This window comes from Panthera uncia (genome assembly GCF_023721935.1).
Source record: "Panthera uncia isolate 11264 chromosome C1 unlocalized genomic scaffold, Puncia_PCG_1.0 HiC_scaffold_4, whole genome shotgun sequence".
Taxonomy (NCBI): Eukaryota; Metazoa; Chordata; class Mammalia; order Carnivora; family Felidae; genus Panthera; species Panthera uncia.
In genome coordinates this window covers 7,673,687-7,694,977 of record NW_026057585.1, presented here as the reverse complement: position 1 = coordinate 7,694,977, position 21,291 = coordinate 7,673,687, and the positions used below count along the sequence as shown (strand labels likewise).

Sequence of the window (21,291 nt, the reverse complement as noted above, 5' to 3'; positions counted from 1 at the left end):
CCATAAGTTCTCTTTTACCTCAACAATCTAACAGGTCACCTATTCTCCCAGAACTGCCCCCTGCCTCTTCCATTTCCAATTAAGATGCTAAGCCCCTTCTTGAGTCACATTTCCTTGTAAACTTCCATGCATAAATCGGTCATTAAATCTGTTTTTTGCTCATGCTAATCTGTATTTTGTCAGTTTCATTTGCAGGCCTTCAATGCTGAACATAAGAGGGTAGAGGAAAGTCTTCTTCCTTGACATCACCTAAAGCAGTAGAATGGGTTCCATGAATCTATTGTCCCCTGCAGGGTGTGTAGGTGTTTCAAACTCAGATTAGTGACTCTTAAGTTAAAGGAGGCTGATAAGGGGCCTTTATGTAAAGTGACTGAGCCCCAGATCCCCCAAAGAACTGGAGATCTAGAATTACTTTGGTGAATACTTTACTCTGAATTCTTTTTCACTTTGTATGTCCATCTGTCATAGCATCAACACGCTGGACTGGTTTATACATTTTGAGACTGTTTCATTTGCTCAACCTTGAACTCCTAAGGACATGACAGCAATGTTCATTTTTATAACCCCTGTGCTTAGCACAATGTAATAGGTTCTTATTAATGCCCATTGACTTAAAAAAAAAAAAATGCCCAGAATCTTAAACACTTGTTGAAAAATCTACAAAATATTAGATTCCAAGAAGAAACTAGTTACCCACCAACCAGATAAATTAATTACCACTGTTCCTGTTTTGCTCTGTTTCCTTCCAGGTTCTGTTGAAGGTTTGTTACTCTTGTTGAGTGGAGAGATGCAAAGGAAAAAACATGCACTTAAAGCTGAAGACTCCCTGGTGCAATGGGATGCTCCAGGGGCTTATCTGGAAGTTTCTGCCCCACCCCCACCCCTTTTAGAAGTACTACTTTGTTACTGCCACAGACAGAGGATTATTTTCTAAGGAACTATTGACTCCCATCCCTGTGGGCTTTTTCCCGGGACTCTGACCGCTTGCCAGCATGGCGAGCCGGTTGGAAGATAAAGTGTCAAAGAGGAAGGACACGTCAGCACTCAGTCTGGACCACCTTGCCCCACCTCGATATTCTTTAAATATTCTAAATAAACAAATAGCTGTTCGATTTATACACAGCAAGTATTGCTGGCCACCAATTTCTTTAGTAATATTCAATTCTGTGTTTTTTATGGCTTGCTGCTTTAAAAACCTGCACAGCTGGGGAAAGAGAAAAGCCGCTAGTTGCTCTAGCTTGACTTAGTTTTTCTATCTTATTTAAATATTTTGCAATGTCTAGGGAAGTGGGTGGTGAAGTTAAAGACTTCCAAGTTCATTAACTGGTCACTTTCTCCAGGATCTGTAGTTTCATTTGCTGCAGCCAAGTGGCCCATGGAGGTGCTGTTCTTTGGAGCAGAGCTCTTCTAGGTGGGCAAAGGTGGACGGGGAAGGTGCATGGAGGGTGGCTCCCCAGAAATCCCTCTGACTTCTCCTTTTTAAGGATGGAAAGATGATGCTGGAAGGGTCTGTCCTGGCTTCCCGCCCTAGATGGAGACTTGGGGTTGGTTAGGTCTGGTTATGGCTTCTGGGGAAGTCGTGTGGGTTTTCCATGATGGGGTGTAGGAAAGAAGTAAGCCAGTCTAGCTGCCCTTTCCTCTAGCAGGTTTAATACACAGCCCTTTCCTGATTAGAAAACAACTGAATATATAATAATGTAGAAAATACCAGCCGTCATTGTTATATCATAGCAAAAGGCTGTAACGTACCTTTTTCCTTAAGTGAAAAGGAAGCAGAGAATGACTTCCAGTGAAGCCAGACAGTGGAAGGGTCTTTCTGAACATCTGCCTCTGACATAATGAGAAGGAGCATTTGTACTGGGCGGTTTGGGGTGGCAGGGTGTTTGTGGTCAGGGGGAGGGGCAGGACACACAGGCTCTTGTGCCATAGCACGTGGTGTCTTGGGTGTGATATGCTGTGTCAGTGAGAAAAGGCTTGAAGGTAGGGCATCTCTTAGGGATGAAGAAAATAAAAAGAACTAAGAATAAAGGCCATAGCACAAAAGAACAGTGAGAATCACTCTCAATTTAAAATGGTACTTTGTGGGGGCCCCTGGGCGGCTCAGTGGGTTAAGCATCCAGGTTCGGCTCAGGTCATGATATTATGGGTGTGAGTTTGAGCCCCGTGTCGGGCTCTGTGCTGACAGCCTGGAGCGTGGAGCCTGCTTCAGATTCTGTATCTCCCTCTCTCTCTGCCCCTCCCCTGCTCACGCTCTGTCTCTCTCTCAAAAATAAATAAACACTTTAAAAAAAATCATAATTAAAAAATAAAATGAATAAAATAAAATGGTACTTTGTGGGGTGCCTGGGTGCCTCAGTTGGTTGAGCATCCGACTCTTGATTTCAACTCAGGTCATGATCCCAGTGTCATGAGATCAAGCCCCGAGCTGGGGTCTGTGCTGAGCATGGAGCTGCTTAAGATTTTCTCTCTCTCCCTCTGCCCCTCCCCTGCTCATGTGCACTCTCTTGCTTTTTCTCAAAGATAAGATGAGATGAGATGAGATGAGATGAGATGAGGTGAGATGAGATGAGATGAGATGAGATGAGATGAGATAAATAATAAAATGAAATAAAATAAAATAAAATAATAAAATAAAACAAAATAAAATAAAATAAAATATAAAATGGTACTTTGTGTCATGAAAGATAAACATCAAGAGCCTATTTGGGATTAAAGACAACTTAGAGAAACATAACAACAAAGTATGAATGTGAGATCCAAGATCAGATCCTGGGCCAGGAAAAAAAAATATATGTATATATATATATATTTTGTGCTATACAGGGCACTAGTGAGACACTGGTCAATTTGAATAAGGTCCATAGAAGAAATAGAATTTTACTAATTTCCTGATTTTGGTAAATATATTGTGGTTATGAGAGAAATTCGTTGTTTTTAGAAAACGTCTGAAGTATTTAGAGGTAAGGGGAGTTGTATCTGCTACTTACTCTCAAATAACTCAGCGGGAAAAAAGTCTATATCTGTATCTGTCCAGAAGTGTGTGATAAAGCAAAGGAGATAAAATGCTAACATTTGGGGAATCTGGTAAACAGATCATGGAATTCTTTACATTATTTTTTGTAAGTCTGAAATTATTTTAAGTAAAAGGTAAAAATGTTTTTAAAGGAATATTATTTTTAAAGCACTGTTATACACTTTTGTTATTTTTAAGTCTTGTCACAAGACCTCCTAAAGGTTACATTTTTGAGGGGCGCCTGCGTGGGCTCAGTCGGTTAAGCGTGTGACTTCAGCTCAGGTCACGATCTCACGGTCCTCCCATGGGTTCGAGCCCCGCATTGGGCTCTGTGCTGACAGCTCAGAGCCTGGAGCCTGTTTTGGATTCTGTGTCTCCCTCTTTTCCTCTGCCCTTCCCCTGCTCATGCTCTGTCTCTCTCTCAAAAATAAATAAACATTAAAAAAAAATTTTAAGGTTAAATTTTTGAAAGGTTTAAATGTTAGGAAAATACGTTGCCAAAGCACTGGGTTGTTCTTAAATAGGCTGCTCCTCCAGACGGGACTATTTGCTCTTCTGTGTCCCATGAAATGTTTGCTCTGTCCTCAGATGTACAAATAAGTTACCAGGCAGTAAAACACAAAGTGTTAAGTTACTCCATGGTTCTGTTCATCTGTCACTTTGGGCTCTGAATTAAAGAATAAATAAATAAATAAGTGCCTCCATATTAATTCCTTTCTCCTCCCCCAACAGCCCCTGACAAAATGGTGCCTTATGGGGACATGGCTTCCTCTAGGGGACTCTACTAAAGAGAACATGAGATTTGGCTCCAAATGATCTAAACTGAAGTCCCAAGATCTAATGCTTATTAGTTTTGTATCCTTGAGTAGTTAACTTAATCCACATGACCACCAGTTGCCCCATGTAAAATGACGTTAAATATGACCTGTTCTACATTACTCTTTGGAACTGTTGAAACATCCAGCTTAAGAGGATACATGCTTTTAAGAGACTGTTAAAAACTGAGAACAAACTGAGGGTTGATGGGGGGTGGGAGGGAGGGGCAGGTGGGTGATGGGTATTGAGGAGGGCACCTTTTGGGATGAGCACTGGGTGTTGTATGGAAACCAATTTGACAATAAACTTCATATATTGGAAAAAAAAAAAAAAGAGGATACATGCTTTGAAAAATGCTCCACAGACTTTGGTCGTTATCGTTTAGGGAATTTTGTGTAAAGCTGAGGTAGGAGGGGAGGTGCACCTCCATGGCCATCTTTCAATATATATCTTTTTGACCCACCTGACACATCATCTATGACACAGACCCAGGGAATAATCTGACTTAGCGCTTTCCAGCACCTTGAGTTGACATTTATGAAAAGGGCTACCGTTGACTGGCCAAACACCTACCATGCTCTGGGTTCTTCGCACTGCTCGTCCCTAACAAAAAGCCCTGATTTGAGAAGCAGAAACTAACTAAAGCTCAGAAGGATAACATAACTTGATGCAGGATGCAGACCTACCAGGTAGCAGATTCTGGATTTGAACCCGCATCTCTATGACCCCCACAGCCTGAGCTCCTTCCATTATATTACCCTGGGTCTCTGGTTGCCAGTCAACAGAAGCCAGTAGTCACTGTGGGAAACCAACTCAGAGATGGAGTAATCTTACCTAGTGGGTGGTACCAAAGACTCTTCAACCGGGTCCATGGAGAACTGGGCTTTAATTTAACTTAATTTAAATGTTGTCCACGTTTCAAATACTCCACCCTCCAGACATCCATTCCAGCACAATAAAACTTGGTTTAAGTTTGGGGACTCCCCTCTTGGGGAATATACTCGTGTCTAAAAAGGCAGAAAGGGTTTGCCACTTTCTTACCCATGTTTCAAACATATCTTCTGGGCGCAGGCGACGTAAGGTGGGTCTGAAAAAAACAAAGGTGAGCTTCTTTGAGGAGGGATTTCCAAGGCAGACGCTGCAGCCTCAGCCCAGCGAAATGTACAATGAGATGCTGGTTCATCTGCGAGGGCATGAAGGGGGTGAAGAGCTCTAGAAATCTCCCCTAAGGAGACAGAGCTGTTCTACCCTGCTTGGTCACACACAGAGCTGAGCCTGAAGCTCCCAGCCTTTTCACAGACCCATGTGATCCAAGGATTACAAACAGTGGGTCAGAGGGCTCAGGCTGGGCTCATTCCCTGGGCAAGAAGCCATTTCCTTCCCCATTGACAGGGGACACTCCTGAGAACCCAGAACAGGCCCAGAATGAGGACACCTGGGAGAGAAAACAAAAGTCTTGGTTTTTCCAGCCCAGAACTGCATTGTCTTGTCATTGGGTCATCACCCAAAAGCTCTTTAGGGATGTGTAGGAAGAACAGGCAAAACTCTATTTTGCTCATGGTTTTATGTCTTTCTGAATGTTGGCAAATAGTGCTGGACATGTTGATATTTGCTCCTCCAAATGCCACCTCCCTGTGGGGACCAGGTCGACCAGGTGATGCAATCATAATGCTCCAGGTTCAATGAACAACGTGGGCATGTGTTGGAGAAGGTGGGTGGTGAGGCGGTGAACCCACCACCATGTTCCATGTTTCAATATTGTCCCTCCCTCAAGAGCAGGGGTCAACAAACTAGAGCTGGCGGGCAAATCCAGCCAGTGCCTCCTGTATTTGTAAATAAGCTTTTATTGGGAAACAGCCACACCCATTCGTTTACATGCTGTCTACAGCTGCTTTCACACTACAACAGTAGAGCTGAGTATTACAACAGAAACCATCTGGCCCGCGGAGCCTGAAATATTTATTCTCTGGCCCTTTATGGGAAAAGTTGGCCGATCTGTGCTACAGCGACTCTAAGTCGTATCAAAAATTGCTCTCCCAGAAGTTCTGTGTATAAATGTTCAGCCATGGCTAAGCTACTTAACTACTCGTAGCCTAATTCCTTGATCTGTAAAATTGGGATAATACTAATTACTCCATAATGTTGAATGTTAGATAAATAGTTTCCATAAGCACTTAGCATGGTATTTGGTATTTGGCTGTCACTAAATCTCTTCTGTTATTATTGTGGAATTTGACTTGTATCTTACTATGACTTAGGGGGGATTTGCTGATTGTGGGGAGGTGGTCTAACCCCATTTGCAGGTGTAGACCCATATTTAGAAAAGGTAGCAACATCCCTGCCCAACTGATCAGTGACCAACAAAGCCATACTACTGACGTCAGTTCTACTGGGGCAGTAACTCCAGGTTGTTGTTCTCGGGAGGCCCACAATGTTAGGACCAAGAGGTTCTTCTCCCTTCCCCAGACCCTAGACCACGACCACCACCACCACCACCACCCCGTATCCCCTGCATGCCATCTGGGGCACCTTTGGTGCTCCTTGACAAACTCCACGAGCTCCTCTTCTGTGTAAGGTTTGTCAGGTATGGCAATGGGCTCTTCCATAAATGGCTCGTAGAAGTCAACCTCATTCATCTTCAAGGATAATTTCTTTGCAACCTGTAACATTCAGAAATCCGACAATAGTTTCCTTAAATGCCAGTTTAGAGTGGCAGTGGGTTGCCCATCTGTAAGGAGTGCGTGAGTTTTCTGGCAAAGACATGACAGTGTTCTTTACAGTTTTAACTTAAATGTTGAAGTAGTAGAGGGGCGCCTAGGTGGCTCAGTCGGTTAAGCGTCCGACTTCAGCTCAGGTCATGATCTTGCAGTCCGTGAATTCGAGCCCCGGGTCAGGCTCTGTGCTGACCGCTCAGAGCCTGGAGCCTGCTTCGGATTCTGTGTCTCCCTCTCTCTCTGTCCCTCCCCCACTCATGCTCTGTCTCTATCAAAAAATGAATAAATGTTAAAAAAAATTTTTTAAATATTGAAATGGTAGAAACTCATCGCCGATGCTTAGCTCAACTGATTCAAGAAGGACCGATAGGAAGGAAAAAACCTATCTGGCAGATGAGGTCCAGGCAGGAGCAGGGAGCAGTGGGAATAAAAAGTGTGAAGTCTAATTGCACAATCGTCATCACGCCACTGTATTTGCCAGGGCTGGGGGAAGAAGCAAATGTCAACAGAGCAAGCTCAGTGTTCTGGGATGCATGGATTTAACTGAACCAATTTTGATAGCACAGGCAATTGATGGAAACCATTTAGAGCATACAAGTACTCAGAATCAGAGGTCAACCCATTAATCCGTCCTCAATCAGCCCCTACCCCCTCCTTTCGATTTAGGCTGAAAGCACTGGCCCTAGGGTTCTCTCTCAGTGCAGGGCTTGTCCTACGGGTTCTCAGGCTCTGGGAACTGCCCGCTTTGTTGCCAGCCAGAGGGTGACCAGCCATCCTGGTTGGTCCAGAGTGGAGGGCTTTCCCAGACTTCAGACTCTTAGTGCTAACACTGGGCTAGTACCCGGCAAGCCAGGGTGAACTGCTCACCCTCTACCAAATAACAAGCTCGGGGAGCCAGCCTGTAGCCCGGGAGACATCGGTGCTCTTGATTAAAGTGGCCACACGGTCTGCTCTCAGGGCAGAATGGTTGCTGTGTTCGCCTGCAGAGCTGCTGAGCTCAAATCTCTTTTTGTGAAATGATTTGAGAGGCCTGGAATGTGCAACGCTTTGTAGAAAATCAAATGCCATTCTTTTCTAGTTCAGAGCTGTGGTCCAAGAAAGCACAGGGATGAACAGTGGTTCCCTTGAAACGAAAGAGGAATTGCCTAAGAGCTGACGCCCTGTGGTGGTAACCGATGGTACAGAGGCCCCGGGCAGCCGTGACTAATTGGGGAGGGGGAGGAACTGGGTATTACATAAGCTGTTATACAAGGAGGGCCATTCTGAGCCAACACTGGTGTCCCTATGGCTTTTGTCATCAATTGCTATTAATTCCAGGTCACTATATTCCAAAAGACATTTCTTAGGAACTACAGTCAGTCAAAAGAGATTTATGGTCATGTTGATTTTGAGGGACAGGGAAGTGTGGCGTTTTTTCTTACTGATCCCCCCCTCTTGTACGGGGCCGGGGGTGGTGTGGATGATGGGGTGGGGAGTGTAGGAGGGAACCAGCAACCACACAACCAGTGTCTGGGTTTTCAAACTGTTGTTTACAAAGCTGGGCCCGTCAGAGAATGGGCTTAAAATGACACTGGATTCTGGGTTTCTGACTTCACTTACTACATATGTTAGGAACCAGGGAACTGTGCTTATAGAAAGTGGGAATTGACAGGACGCGGGAAAACAGTAATAGTAGCAAGCACAAGGGGTGCTCACTCTGTGTCAGGCACTCGTGCAAGGTGCTTTCTGTTGAGTCCTTTATGAATCCTCACTTGGACTGCTGAGGTGAGAACCATCATTATACTTATTTTACAGATAATGAGCCAGAGGCACAATCTGTGTATGCAATTTGTCAAGATCACATATGTGGAGGGGGATAGAGCCTGAATTTAAATCCAGGCAGTGTGTGTGTGTCCGGTCCGTGAGCGCCAGTGTCTGGCTTTGTGATGTTAAGATCATGAACGTAAAGTTGGATTGTGACGTTCTTAGGTTTCAGTCCTGGGAAACCCGAACAAAATTTTCCAGATAGTCACCATGTCCCCACCACCACCACCACAGAGTGCCCCGCTCTGTATCCCTGAGAAGCCCTTTCTTCCACTCTTGCAGTGGTATCTTGGATAGTAAGCCTGCCGTCCTTAGCTCTTAGATTCTCTTGCTCCATTTGCTCCAGAGATGTTGTGGCTTGGTTTGGGATCAGGATGCGTAGATCAATCAGTACCGGTCCCAAACCTGTGGGCCAGGTAAAACTCCCCAGGGAGCTCTCCGAAAACACACATTCCTGGGCCTGGGCACAACCATAAAAAAACACCAACTTCTAGATGTAGGGCTCAGGAATCCATGATTTTAAAAGCTCCTTGGGGGATACCAATATGGGCAGCAGTTGGAAACTACTAACTCCCAAATCTACATCAGCGGCCCTGACATCTCAGTGTCTTTATGGATCTCTTACTCATATATTTAATATCACATATTTATTGGTTTGTTTATTTACTTTCTGTCTTCCCAGCTTCACCTCACCTCCTCCCCTGCCACATTAACTCTAAATTCTACAGGGACAGGAATCTGTTTTGCTCGATGTTGTGTTCCTGGCATCTAGAAGAGCTTCTGGCACATAAAAGGCACTCAATAAATATTCTCCGAATGAGAAAATGAATAAATAAATGAAAGCCATCTCTAGTTATACGTCTTCCCTGCTTGCAGAAAGAGAACTCATCAACCCCATCCTTATGTTGCTCAGTAGATTCTTCTTCCTAGATTCCCTAATGTTTTCAGTAGCTTCAAAGTCTTTGCTGTCTCGAAACAGAGACTTGCAATCTTATTTTTGAGTCTTCTCTTGACTTTCTCTCCCTCACCTCAATAGTGGCCAAGTCCTCTTGTCATCTCGACCTCTGCCAGTTGGCTTTTCGTCTTTGAGACTATATGAGTGCCTCCTTGCCCCTGGACTCTCCTGACTTCACACCTCTACAAAGCACCTCCGCTCTAGTGTGTCCCTCTGGGCTGCCATGCTGTCTCAACAAAAGGTTCTTCCAGCTCCCTCTTCTTCACTAGCGCCCCCTGCTGGACACCATTGAGGCAGCTGCTGGGAGCAGCCAAGCCTTCTGGACTTCACCATCTTCTTGTCTTGGGCTCTGTCTCCCAACTGATGGGTGCAATTTTCAAGCCCCAAGTGACACTGAGTCCTCTAAGTGTGACTGCTTTTCTGTGTCCCATGTAGAGGAAGACAGGGTGTCTTTCTCTTTTTAAATGTTATAAAATCCAACAAGGCTATGTGAACGGGGACACTTATGACTCAGTGTCTTACAGAGTTTTGAGTGAAGAGGTTTCTGAGTTTTTAATTATAGCCTGACCTCACCTTCTTCATGGGCCACAGACACGAAGCCATATGGTTAGGCTGGGAGGCACGTCTGAAAACAAACACTACCCTGAACACAGTGTTGGGCCACCCTTCTCAGAACTGAGGCTTTGTTGCTTGGCCAAGCCCGTCTGCCTGGTTCTGTTCCCTCAGATGATTTCTTACCCAGGAGCCACGTCAGTCACTGCTGGCCTATCATAAATGAACATCAATGATGTATTCAGTTTAGGCTTCCCTGTACGTCCCCTTCTCTCTAAAATTATCTTCCAACCTCCATTTTCCTGGGCTTAGATGGCTGCCTTTTATGCTCAGCAGGACTAACATTTGCTGAATGTTTACCATGTGCCAGACGCCAGCGAAGTGCTTCACGTGTATTGTTTCTTTCTCTGATGTACAGTAAGTAGTATATGGCATTGACTTTGAAGTCAGGCTGAGCTGAGGTTATATCAGGCTTGACTACTTACTCACTATGTGACCATGAGCAAATCACTTAATCTCTCGGTGCCTTGGTTTCATTCTGCGTTGACTGAGAATACTAATCCTCCTTTATAGGAACGTTGAGATAATCGAAAACAGCTATGTAAAGCTCTCAGTACAAAGCCTGGCATGTAAAAAGTACTTAATAAACGATAGTTACTCTTCTTCTTGGCATTCTTGCCCAAGATCTCTTTGGACTCTAATCCAACCAGTTACGGTACATTTTCTTCAAGTTTAGGTTACAAGACTCAGATTATAGACTCTCTTCTGGATCCTTTTTAATCCAGAATTTTTATCCATAGAGGTGGTTCAATACACACATATACAAAGATTGAATACGATCTATTTTTGTCATACTCCTTCCCTGCTTCAGCACCTACAGGCTTCCTTACAGGCTTCCTCTTGTTCTTCACAGAATACTTGAACTTCTCATAGTATAAAGGTCCATCAGAACCCCTTCCCCCACTACCTTATTCCTCAGTAGGCCACTCTCTGCCTAACTTTTACTTGAATGTGATCAGGATTTAGTCTGTCCTAGATTTATTTGTTCTAGTAAATATGGTGATTTAGGGTTTTTAGTTGGTGTGTGTGTGTGTGTGTGTGTGTGTGTGTGAGAGAGAGAGAGAGAGAGAGAGAGAGATTGAGAGAGACAGAGAATCATATATGTGGAGGTGTGGATGTGAGTGTGAATGTGTGTATTGAGTATAGCTAGGTAAGTGTGGTGTGGATTTGAGTGTAAGTGTGTGTGAGGAGGTATGTGTTATATTTGTGTGTTGTGTGAGCATGTGTGTTGTATGTGTCTTGTGTGTTGTGTGCTTATGTGTGTGGTGTTATGTATGTGTGTTGGGTTTGTTGTATGTGTTATATGTGTGGTGGGTGTTTTATATGTGTGTTATGTATGAGTTTTTGTGTTATGTGTGTCTGCTATGTGAGTGTGGGTGTGTGGGCATGCACTCTGAATCTCAAGGGCAGGTACAGGGTACTCTGCTTAAGTGTGTGGTACCAACGAAAGGGCAGGGGTTTGGGGCATAGGCGGGGATCGCAGCACTACCATTAATTCACTGGAGACCTTGGTTATTACTGAATCTTTCTAATTCTGTTTTGTCATCTGGGACGTGGGACTTCTTACCTTTCAAAGTTGTTGAAATGATTAGAGATCATACAAATGCAATATTGCAAGTTGTACTCAACATATGGAAAGCCCTTGATAAATAGTAGCCATTGGAGTCAGAACTCCAACCACAGTAGACCCCAAATAAACTACCCATTGATTCGAAGTCCCTCACATAGGCCGTTCTTCGGCTGATGAAAGCACTTGCCACATCCAGAAAAGAAATAACTGGATTATAGACAAGTACATCAAGGACTTCTCTTGGAGACGTAGGCAACTTACTGAAGCGTGCGAGGCTCCAAATGACCAGTGGTCCTCCCCATTCCATCCCATCCTAACTCAACAGAGTGGGGAGCATGCAACCCTGGGAAGGGGGAGAATCGCTCTAAAAACAAGGAAGCAGTGACCGGTGTCCTGGCACACTCTGCTGATGCATCTCCCACTCTTAGTGATCGAGGTGGCAAAGAGTGGTCCATCATTTTTCATGGACTGTTTTCAGAAATACTCTTCGATCCTCTGGATTTATCATCTTTGTACCCCTCTCCCATTCAAAAGTGATGTCCTGCCATACATCTAGCACTTCTGGAGAAAGTATTAATGGATAGAGGATGGTTAATGTTTCCAAAAGAAGAAAACAGTACTGTAAAGTTCAAATTTTAATCCTACGTGCCTACAAAAGTATTTAAATCGGGGTTTCACAGGTACTTACCCCTTTGTCGAACGTAGCAAAAAATTTGATGTAAGGTTGGAAGTGTTCAGCTGCCTCTTCAAAAGCCTTGTAATCTAAGAGGGAAAAAGATCAAAGAAAGAGACATTTTCAAGATGCACACTGCAGACATTTCTCTCTTTAAATAATGTCGAGAAAGTGGGGGGCCAATTAATCCTGACTGGATAATTATTCAGAAGATATTATTTAGATAGATAATGATTTAGTACTATTTAAACCCACAATTTCCCCCCAAGGTGTTTGAATTGACTGGTATTCACTTGAGCTAAAGAAGAACCCTTTACCACATTTTTATGTGTTTTTGGGAATTGGTAAATGGGAAGGAGAAAATGGAGGAAACTCAGAGAGGGAGGAAAATAGAATATTAGACTCTAAACCCAAGGGAAAAGTTCTTCCACTCAAACTCACCACTAGTTGTAAGTGTGCCCTCTAGAGAGAGTGCAGCTTACTATAAATGAGTGCTAAGAAGAAAATCCACCTTAGTATGTAAAGCAACCTCAATTAAAGATGACATCATGAAGGTACTTTCAACTTCTTAGCAGGAATACCCCTTTTGGTAAATCCTCATTTTTCTTTCCCTCTCATTAATGTTTTATTTTATTTTTGAGAGAGAAAGAGAGAGAGAGAGCGCGAACAGGGGAAGGGCAGTGAGAGAGGGAGACACAGAATCCAAAGCAGGCTCCAGGCTCCAAGCTGTCAGCATAGAGCCTGACGCGGGGCTCAAACCCACAGACTGTGAGATCATGACCTGAGCCGAAGTCAGACGCTTAACCGACTGAGGCACCCAGGCACCTCTCTTTCCCTCTTTTTAAGGTTTTGTTTTTATTCTGACCCCTTGGGAGGATGATTTAAAATTAATCAAGCCTATGCTTGACTCTGGTCCCAAACGTGAGTCCAAACTGGTCAAGAGAGGCATGAGACACATGAGGATGGCCATACTGTGCCTTACTACATCGGGATAGCTACCTGGCAAATACACTGGTCTTTCAGCCTTAGAGGTGAAGGTGATGGTGATGGTAATGATGGTGGTGGTGGCTCTGCATAATGTCTATAATCCTGAAAAGTGGTCATCCTATGATTCATTCTTAAGATTAGCTTTCTCCCATTTTGTGGAATCCCCTGTCTCTTAATCATTACAAGCATAGGCTTTGGCTAGGATTCTAGGAGCATGCAGACTTTTCTAATAGTCAATCAAAAACATTTCAAGAATAATACTGGCTCAGGGAACACCAAGATATAAGACAAAGCCACTGATCTCAAAGGCTCACAACCCAGAGAGGGTATGGATCCTTAGAGAACCACAGTGCAATGTGGTTGCTAGAATAGAGGTAAACACAATAAACACAGATGGGGGGGGGGGTTGAAAAATTTACAAGAATGCCTGTACAGACTGATACACATTCACACAAACCCACCCCCATAAAAGTAACTGGGTAGCCAGAAAATATATCCTATAGACTGATAGTTGGGGTAGAGAAGGGGGTGGAGGGAAAGAAGATGGGTGGGAGGTCTGGAGAATGCATAGAGAGAAGGTGGGAGAGAATGGAAGTGTTTAAGCTATACCGAAGTCATTTATGTGTATCTAAAGCTGCAGTGGGCTCCATCAGAATCCTCCTTCCCTGACCCCCTTGTCCCTGATGAATCTCTCCCTACTTCCTTAACTTCTACCCTGAGGGAAAGAATGGCCTAAACCTGTGTCCAGAGAATTCCCTTCTTCCCCTAGGGAACCAGTCTATATCCCTTTTAAGATGAAGAACGTTAGATAGAGCAAGGCAAGTCCCCAGGGTGGTGCTTCAAACTGTGGCTGAACCTTTAACCTTGCCCAAACAGCAGCTGTCTTGCAGGGAACCTGGTCTAACCTCGGTCTCACCTCATGTGGTCCCAGGTATTTCCTGCCCTCATGTCCTGTTCTGATGCTGACCAGCTCCGTCCTGGCTCCTTCAGTCTGACCCTCCAGTTTCCCCTTCTGGAATAGGCTCCTCAACATTCAGCCTTCAACCTCCAGCTTACTGCAGACTTACCTTAGCATTTCCTCACCTTTCTTCCCATCTCTCAGGGGTTTCTGTTCTGAGTATTGTACCACCCTCCCCCGCCCCCGCAAGCTCCAGATTTCCCCCAGTTTGGAATTCTTAACATCAGCTGAATTCCCCCCAGAGAGTTCCTGTCATGCTCTTTCAACACTAGCATCCATAGCTACATGTTAAAGCCAGATGTGAACCTTCGTGTCCAACTTCCTTGGTAGATGTAGCCCCCCAGTTCTTCCAGGTCCTTTCTAATTTGGTCCCAAATCACTTAGGACCCTCTTCTCCCAAGACCATTCCAGTCTAACTATGTGTGAAACCCCTCCAATTCTCCATTGTCCCTCCATCGTTCTTGCTCTATAGGATGGCTTGGGATCACTTGTAGAGCCAATGCTCTTGGTGCCATTAAAGTTCCCTGACCAATCACCCTCAAATTACAGCAGAAATACAGGACTGCTTCCCTTGGTGCCTTACCAACTCCTAGCTTCCCCATCCACGGACTCCATCCTCTTTTGCAGGGCAAGAAGAAACAGAGAGATGTGGATGCCTGATAGAACGTCGTGATGCTTTCAGTCAGTGTGTGGTAGCAACGGTGCGTCACAACAGCCTTGAGAGACATACATTTTCTTGTGGTGATAAACTTCCTACGTGCTTTCCACAACCATTCAAAATTCTACAGTAGTTAGTATTATATCTGAAAGTCATGGCCCCCTCTGTAAACTTCCTGCATTCTGGAACAATTATCTTCTGCCGAAGACGTCAGCAAGCATTACAGCTAAGACAGCCTTGGAGAGGCCACTCCCCTGACTTCCTCACTGGATCTTCTCAGGTGTTGTGATTGTGACCAAAGTCCACGTTTGTTCGTCATCAGTGATGTTTTTTGGTTTGTGACACTCTGTAAAATATTCCATTTTTTCGGTTTTGATTTAATATGCTCTAATGTTTGTATTTTCTACTAACATCAATGGAATGAATGTATGATTGCTCTTTTTTACTGTGTTCATCATCATCATAATCAGTATTATTAACCTGGTCTGGTATCAGGTATTCCTAAAGACAAACCGTGTCAATTTAAAGATAAAAATTCAGCCTTACGAAGGAGATTGAAATGGCTCACTAAGTGATTTTATTATTTGAATCTTCAGGGGAAAAAAAATGGTAAGACCAGGAGAGCAATATCTGTGTATTCCTAAGGAAATCCTTCATCGTTATTTTCAAATATATAATATGGAAAACTTTGAATTTGAAATCTATTCAGATTATCATAAGAATATTCCATTTATCGGTGAAAAAGAAAGTAATAGCCATGAGGGCTAAAAGAACGCTCACACCTTGGAAGGATAATTTAGAGATTAGATTTCCTGAATTCTGTTCAGTGGTGAAAAAAGACCGCTCATCCATCAAAGACAAAGCAATGACCATTGTCCTATCATTTGCCACCATCCAAAGTCTCTTGTCAACTGTGACCATCAAGAATAGAAGAGATCATTTAAACCCTTCACTGGGAATAGCATGTTGCTGTTTCAAAAGCTATCTCAAAAATCTAAAAATATTTTATTTGAAGGATTTATGCAATGAAATATTTGATAACTTTTATCTTCTTTGATTATTATTATTATTATTATTATTATTGGTAACAGTAGTAGTGTATAAAGAAAGCAAAAGAATGTTTTGTTTTGTTTTTCCACTAAGTCCAAATCCTTTCCAGTTTACTCCTATGGGCTGTATAAGCATTCCCACGTTTTGTGTGTGCCATGGCGTGAAAAAAGTGTGTAAGTCTTGAAAGTACAAAACAGTGTTTAAGTGTGTCAGCTATAAAGTCAGATTCCTAGGACTGACATCGTGGCTCTACAGTTTATTTACTAGCTGTGTGACAGTGAGTGACTTTAACCTTTTTGTTCCTTTCATTTCCTCATCATTAAAATGCGGATAATACGGTAACCACCCTACAGGCTAGTCATGAGAAAGAAATGAAGGCATCTGTATGGAGCTCCTGGCATAGGCCTTGGCCCATGACGTGTGTTTATTAAAGGAAGCTGTTTTTGTCAATTGGTTTAGTAGGGAGAATAGGAACCGGAAGATGTGCTCTTTATCCCAGTCTGGGCCTGGCCTCCCTCCTTATCTGCTGTCCTGAGCTTAATGGAGGAGAGAGAAACAGAGGACAAAACAAACGGAGGGGTGCGGAGAGAAAAGGAGAAAGTGAAATAGAAGGAAATTAAAGAGAAAGAAGAAGGGAGTAGGCAGAGCACCCCCACAGTAGTCAGCATCTAAAAGAAACAGAAAAATCGAAGTGAAATCACCCAAAGGACAGCTGGGCAAACCTCTTTGGCTAGCCACCTTCTGCAGGCACGCTGCTAAGGAGGGCGAGTGGAGAGGCTTTTACATAACACATGAGAAAACGGTTACGTTTGGTTACGGGAGAGGGAAAATAGGTGGGTTGTTGGTGCAAAGACCAAGGATGCCAGCTGGCAGACGGGTAACAGCTTTGCAAAGGATTTTCAAAATATTTTCAAAATATTTTGGACTTTCCAGAAACATCATAAGCAGCCCTCCTTTGCATGTCCCCCACGCACTAATGCTACCATGGTTATGCCCACTCCTTCTATCACTCTCCTTCTCTCCACGGCTGAGACTTCAAGAAAAGGATTACTTCATTGGGTCATGCTGCCAAAGCTGTTTGGAAAGAGGTACTCCAGTAGTAGCCTTGCTGGTCCCTCCTCTTCCTGATTCCCACACTCTACCCTCTCACCCCCGTATGGGTGGTGGTAGCGCTATGAGGCATTCCTGTGCCCGCCCAAAACCGGACCACAAAGCGTTCAAAGGGATTATACCCAAGGGTGAAGCTGTGCTGTTGCAGGGAGCCTTGGTGGTCAGCTGTGGGGTTGGCGAGCAATTTTCCACACTGTGTGGCAGCTGCAAAGCCCCGCCTACTCAAATTTTCCTCTAATCCTGTCCAAGTGACTGAGAAGCTCTCCAACCGGTGACCACAGGAGGGGCTAACGTCACGGAGAGAGAGCCCACTATTTACTTATTTTAGGGGAGAGTCCCACTGGTAGGTGGCCAGGTGGAAAAAGGGGAGGGAGACTTTTCTCTCTTCTGTAAAGCACTCACCTCCCTGCTTCAAGATCAGGGAACATGGCCCCAACCTTAATGCTCTTCCAGCATCCTTGTCTGTTTTGCATAATTCTTGGACATGGGTCCCACCCATGGCAGAGGGTGCAAGATTCTCCCTCCATCCCACCCAGCACAGGATTGCTGGTAGCCCATCTTCTTTATGGGCGACATGTAACATATCTGGTTGGGAATCTAGGCTTTAGACTCCCAGATGGGGCTGACAGACAACTTACACTCCGAGTCTTCACTCTTGAAAAAGCCAATGAGCTTGATGTGGTCCTCGATGCGTTCAAAGGCTTGGACTTCCAGTTTGCTGTTGATGATCTCCACGGGATCCTCAATTAGCTAGAATGCCACACACACACACGTGTATGAAATATGTTCCAACAAGAGAGCTGTTCCTTCCTCAGCGGGGAAATCAGGCACACATGTAAGCTACTTTGGCAGGAAGCTGTGGACCCCATGCATCCCCAGTGAGCACAGCGGCAGCGCCTTCTGAGGAATGGACTTAACTCAGGAGTAGGTCGACTGGGCAATTCTCTCTGTCTCCTCCTCTATTGAGTTTGGAATAGTCTGTGACTCAATTCTGGCCAATGGCTCTCGGGGTAGATTTGCTAAAAGCTTTGGGAAAGTTCTCCTTTCTTTTAAAGAGAACTAAGGAAGCCAGATCCTCCGTGCACCCCCGCCCTTACCTCCCATTGCATATGAATGAGATGTGAGTATCAGCTCCTGCCACTGGCTTTCTTGTAACCAACCTGAGAAGAGTCAGCTGGAGGACAAAACCAACACTCTGAAAAGCAGACTACCTGTGATTTGTCAATAAGTCTAGAATCTGCCCTCTCTCTGCCCTTCCATTTGTGCTTCTAGGTAGCTGAATTTGGTTTCCATTACGTGCATCTAGAAGCCTCCACTTGGCTGACAGAGATGGGCCAGTGCTGGGTTGACCCAGAGTTTTCTGTTGCCTCCTTCACATTTTTAGGGCTTGTAGGTATGGGTCCATGAGAGAGCCGAGAGACTCTTGGGTGCTTTTTCGCAGGAGGTGGCCTTCAACTCTCTTTTGACTCACTCTTTCTGGGTTTTTGAGGCCGTGAGGAAAAGGCCACAGGCCACTGTGCGCTAGCTGGTAGATAGGAAATCACCAGCATAGATGTCATTTACCTGTACAGGTATCTGTTTGAAAGCATTCGACTTCACAGCTATTATTGAAAGTGTGAGTTTATTTATGGATAACATATTTTTTATAATGTCTGTTCCTCTATCTGCCTGAGCATATGGATCTATAGTGTCGTGCTTCTGTGGCTGAGAGGGAGTATGATATCGGGGGCTCATTAGTCCTGCCACCCTCAGCTGATTGTTATTCTATCTCTAAGTGATTACCCATCTCTCTTTCCCACTCTCTCCAGAAGCCCTGGAGCAAAGCCAAGGGGGTGTCAGGGGCTCCTGGTGTATAACTGCTAAGAAAACTAATGTGTTGCCTACACGATCCCGATTAGTGACCCTCTGGTCACTAATAAAACAGTTTCTAAGGTAACTTAAGGGCCAGCTTCCCAGTAGAAAATAGCACTGTGAAGTAGGTACTCCCAGGTTTTTTGTGAAGCATGAGGAATCTGTCTTAGACCACGACAGATTATCCAGCTACTCTGTTTTTACTTTGGGGTTTTACATCCCCCTGTAGTTGAACCCAAACAGCTCCAAGCAGGGCCACTGTGCATAAATGCTTACGTCCAGGAGAAACTCCACCAGGACGTCAGCTGCAAATTCGCCATCAAACTCAATTGTGCGATCGCCCTTAAGAACATACAGACTTCCTTCTTCGTCAAAACCTGGAAGAAACAAAGAGTCCCCAAGACAAGGTCATCCTGATGCAAGAAAAATCATCCCCCGGGCTGAAGTCTGGCTCAAGATCTATGGAGCTAGCATTAACCTCAGGATCAGTTCCCCTTGAAACCACCCCTGTAAAGGACACCCTAAGTACACATTTAAATTGAAATAGTCAAGAACCAATGGCCCCACCTGGACTTTAACTTGATAGAAAAATCTATTCTCTACCCTACCACTGCTTTCATTTTCCAAATATGCTGCCAACCTCATTCTCCCTATAAAATGTTTCAGTGCCCACTTGACTCCTTTTAGCCGGGCATTCCAGTCCCTCCATGACCTAGTGCCAATCCTACCCTTCACATTCTCCCTTGGGTAGACCCGCTCTCTTTGTGTGCTTCCCTCCTTCTTGCCCTCATGCTGATGTGAAAGAGTGTGTAAAGGAAAAGTCACAGAGTGTGGTTCTTTACACAGATGTTCTCCTGGTTCCTCAAATTTGGAGTGACCTCCAACCCTGCTCTCATCCTGGTCAGTTCCTTTGGATCTCGGCTTAGGACTCATCTTTCCCAAGAAGGCCACTCCAATCTCTCTCACCACCATTACTCTTCTCTCAGCTTCATTTACAGGTACTCACTGGAACAGTAAGGTCTCCAAAGGCAGGACCACTGTCACCTTGGTGTCCCCAGAAGCTTGCACAGAGCCTGGACACATCAGGCACCCCATAAATGTCCGTGGCCAGAATGAGCGGCTTGCTTTTCTATCGTGGCTGAATTCTGCACATCTTTTCCCAGTTAGCTGATAATGCTGCAAGGGAAAGTTCTGCCTCTTTTCTGCCCTCCATTGCTGCTGGCGTAATGCTATGCACTTTAACAAATGTTTGCTGGAAAACTATGTTTCCCTCCAGGAATGCTAAATAACTCAGGCTGGCATTTAGTCCAACTGCATGGCATCCTTAATTCCTTAGACTAATTGTTTTCAAACTCTCTATTAGCTGGAGAATGCTTTCTCCAAAGGAACTCTCCTGTAGAGCCTCTAGAGAAGAGGAGGCTGGCCCATTGCCTGCTGTGTCCCAGGGCACATCTGAAAAACCCCAGACACATTCTGGAGCACCATTTGTAAATCTAAAGGGTCAAGGTGTCAAGTATCCTTGAGGCCAGCAATGACCAACAACAACGGGTAACTTGGGAACATCAGCCAGTGTCCTGATGTTGGAGTTTTCTCTGAGTGAAACCAGTTAGGAGACTTTTGTAGTAGTTCAGGCATAGCCTGACGGAGACCAAACTCAGGCAAATGGAAGGAAGGATGACGAAGAAAGAGCAGGTTCACAAAATATCACTGTCCTGTAAACTCTGAGAGCCAAACAGTCCAAAAGAATCTGCTCCAATTCCTCCAGGCTGAATGTAGAGAAAAGTTCGTTTAGATTTTTCAAGCTCTGTCCACTTGAGAATACCCACTGGTCCACTCTTATAAAAGCTTGTCCAGCATTTCCCTCCCACCACGCTAAATTCTTAGATCACTGGAATACTAGTATTTTCCTCTAACTAAATTTACTGGAAATTCTCTCAAATTCAACTTTCCATGAAAGCAATGGGAAAGAAGACTAGGGTAGCAATAGAATCTGGGGGCAGAGAAAAAAGTCATTAAATTGCTTTTGACTAGGGAAGCAGTTTAACATACTCTGTTCCCCCGACCAAAGGGGGAAAATATTCCTTAATTTATCCCCAGGGAAAGAAATACCCCAGACATTCTTAATAATCTGCTATCGTTTTATAACCATGAGTTCTTCCTTGTGTCTAACCTAAATACAATCTCATAAAATTTAAATCTTAAAAAAAAAAAAAAAAGCTGGTCTTCTTGAAAATAAAATAGAGAACAGTTGTTTGTAATGCTCTAAGATAATGAACCTTCGTGTACCTGAAGCCACTAATCTTTCCCCCCCTGCGTTTACTACCCCAAATCCAATTAACCTTTCTTCAAAGGTCCTGTTTTATAAGCTCCTGCTATATTTAAATAGCCATTCTTCACTGGTCATGCAGAAAAGGCAAAATGGGCAGTACATGTGTGTGGGTGTTGGGAAACCAGAGGAGCTACCCATATTGTCTCTCCTTGGGATTAGGGGTGTGAGCGTCTTAAAGTGCACTTGAACTTG

At 44.3% G+C, this 21,291-nt stretch overlaps 1 protein-coding gene across 1 annotated transcript in view; it reads right to left on the bottom strand.

The window, feature by feature from the left end:
- Window positions 1–21,291, bottom strand: part of CASQ2 (calsequestrin 2) — a 62,795-nt gene that overhangs the window by 17,113 nt on the left and 24,391 nt on the right. The window contains exons 3-7 of the mRNA XM_049618381.1: window positions 19,047–19,147; window positions 17,558–17,669; window positions 12,172–12,245; window positions 6,359–6,489; window positions 4,871–4,916 (exon numbers count right to left, since the gene is read on the bottom strand). Of these exons, the coding sequence (XP_049474338.1) occupies window positions 4,871–4,916; window positions 6,359–6,489; window positions 12,172–12,245; window positions 17,558–17,669; window positions 19,047–19,147 (464 nt within the window). The remainder of the gene's footprint in view (window positions 1–4,870; window positions 4,917–6,358; window positions 6,490–12,171; window positions 12,246–17,557; window positions 17,670–19,046; window positions 19,148–21,291) is intronic.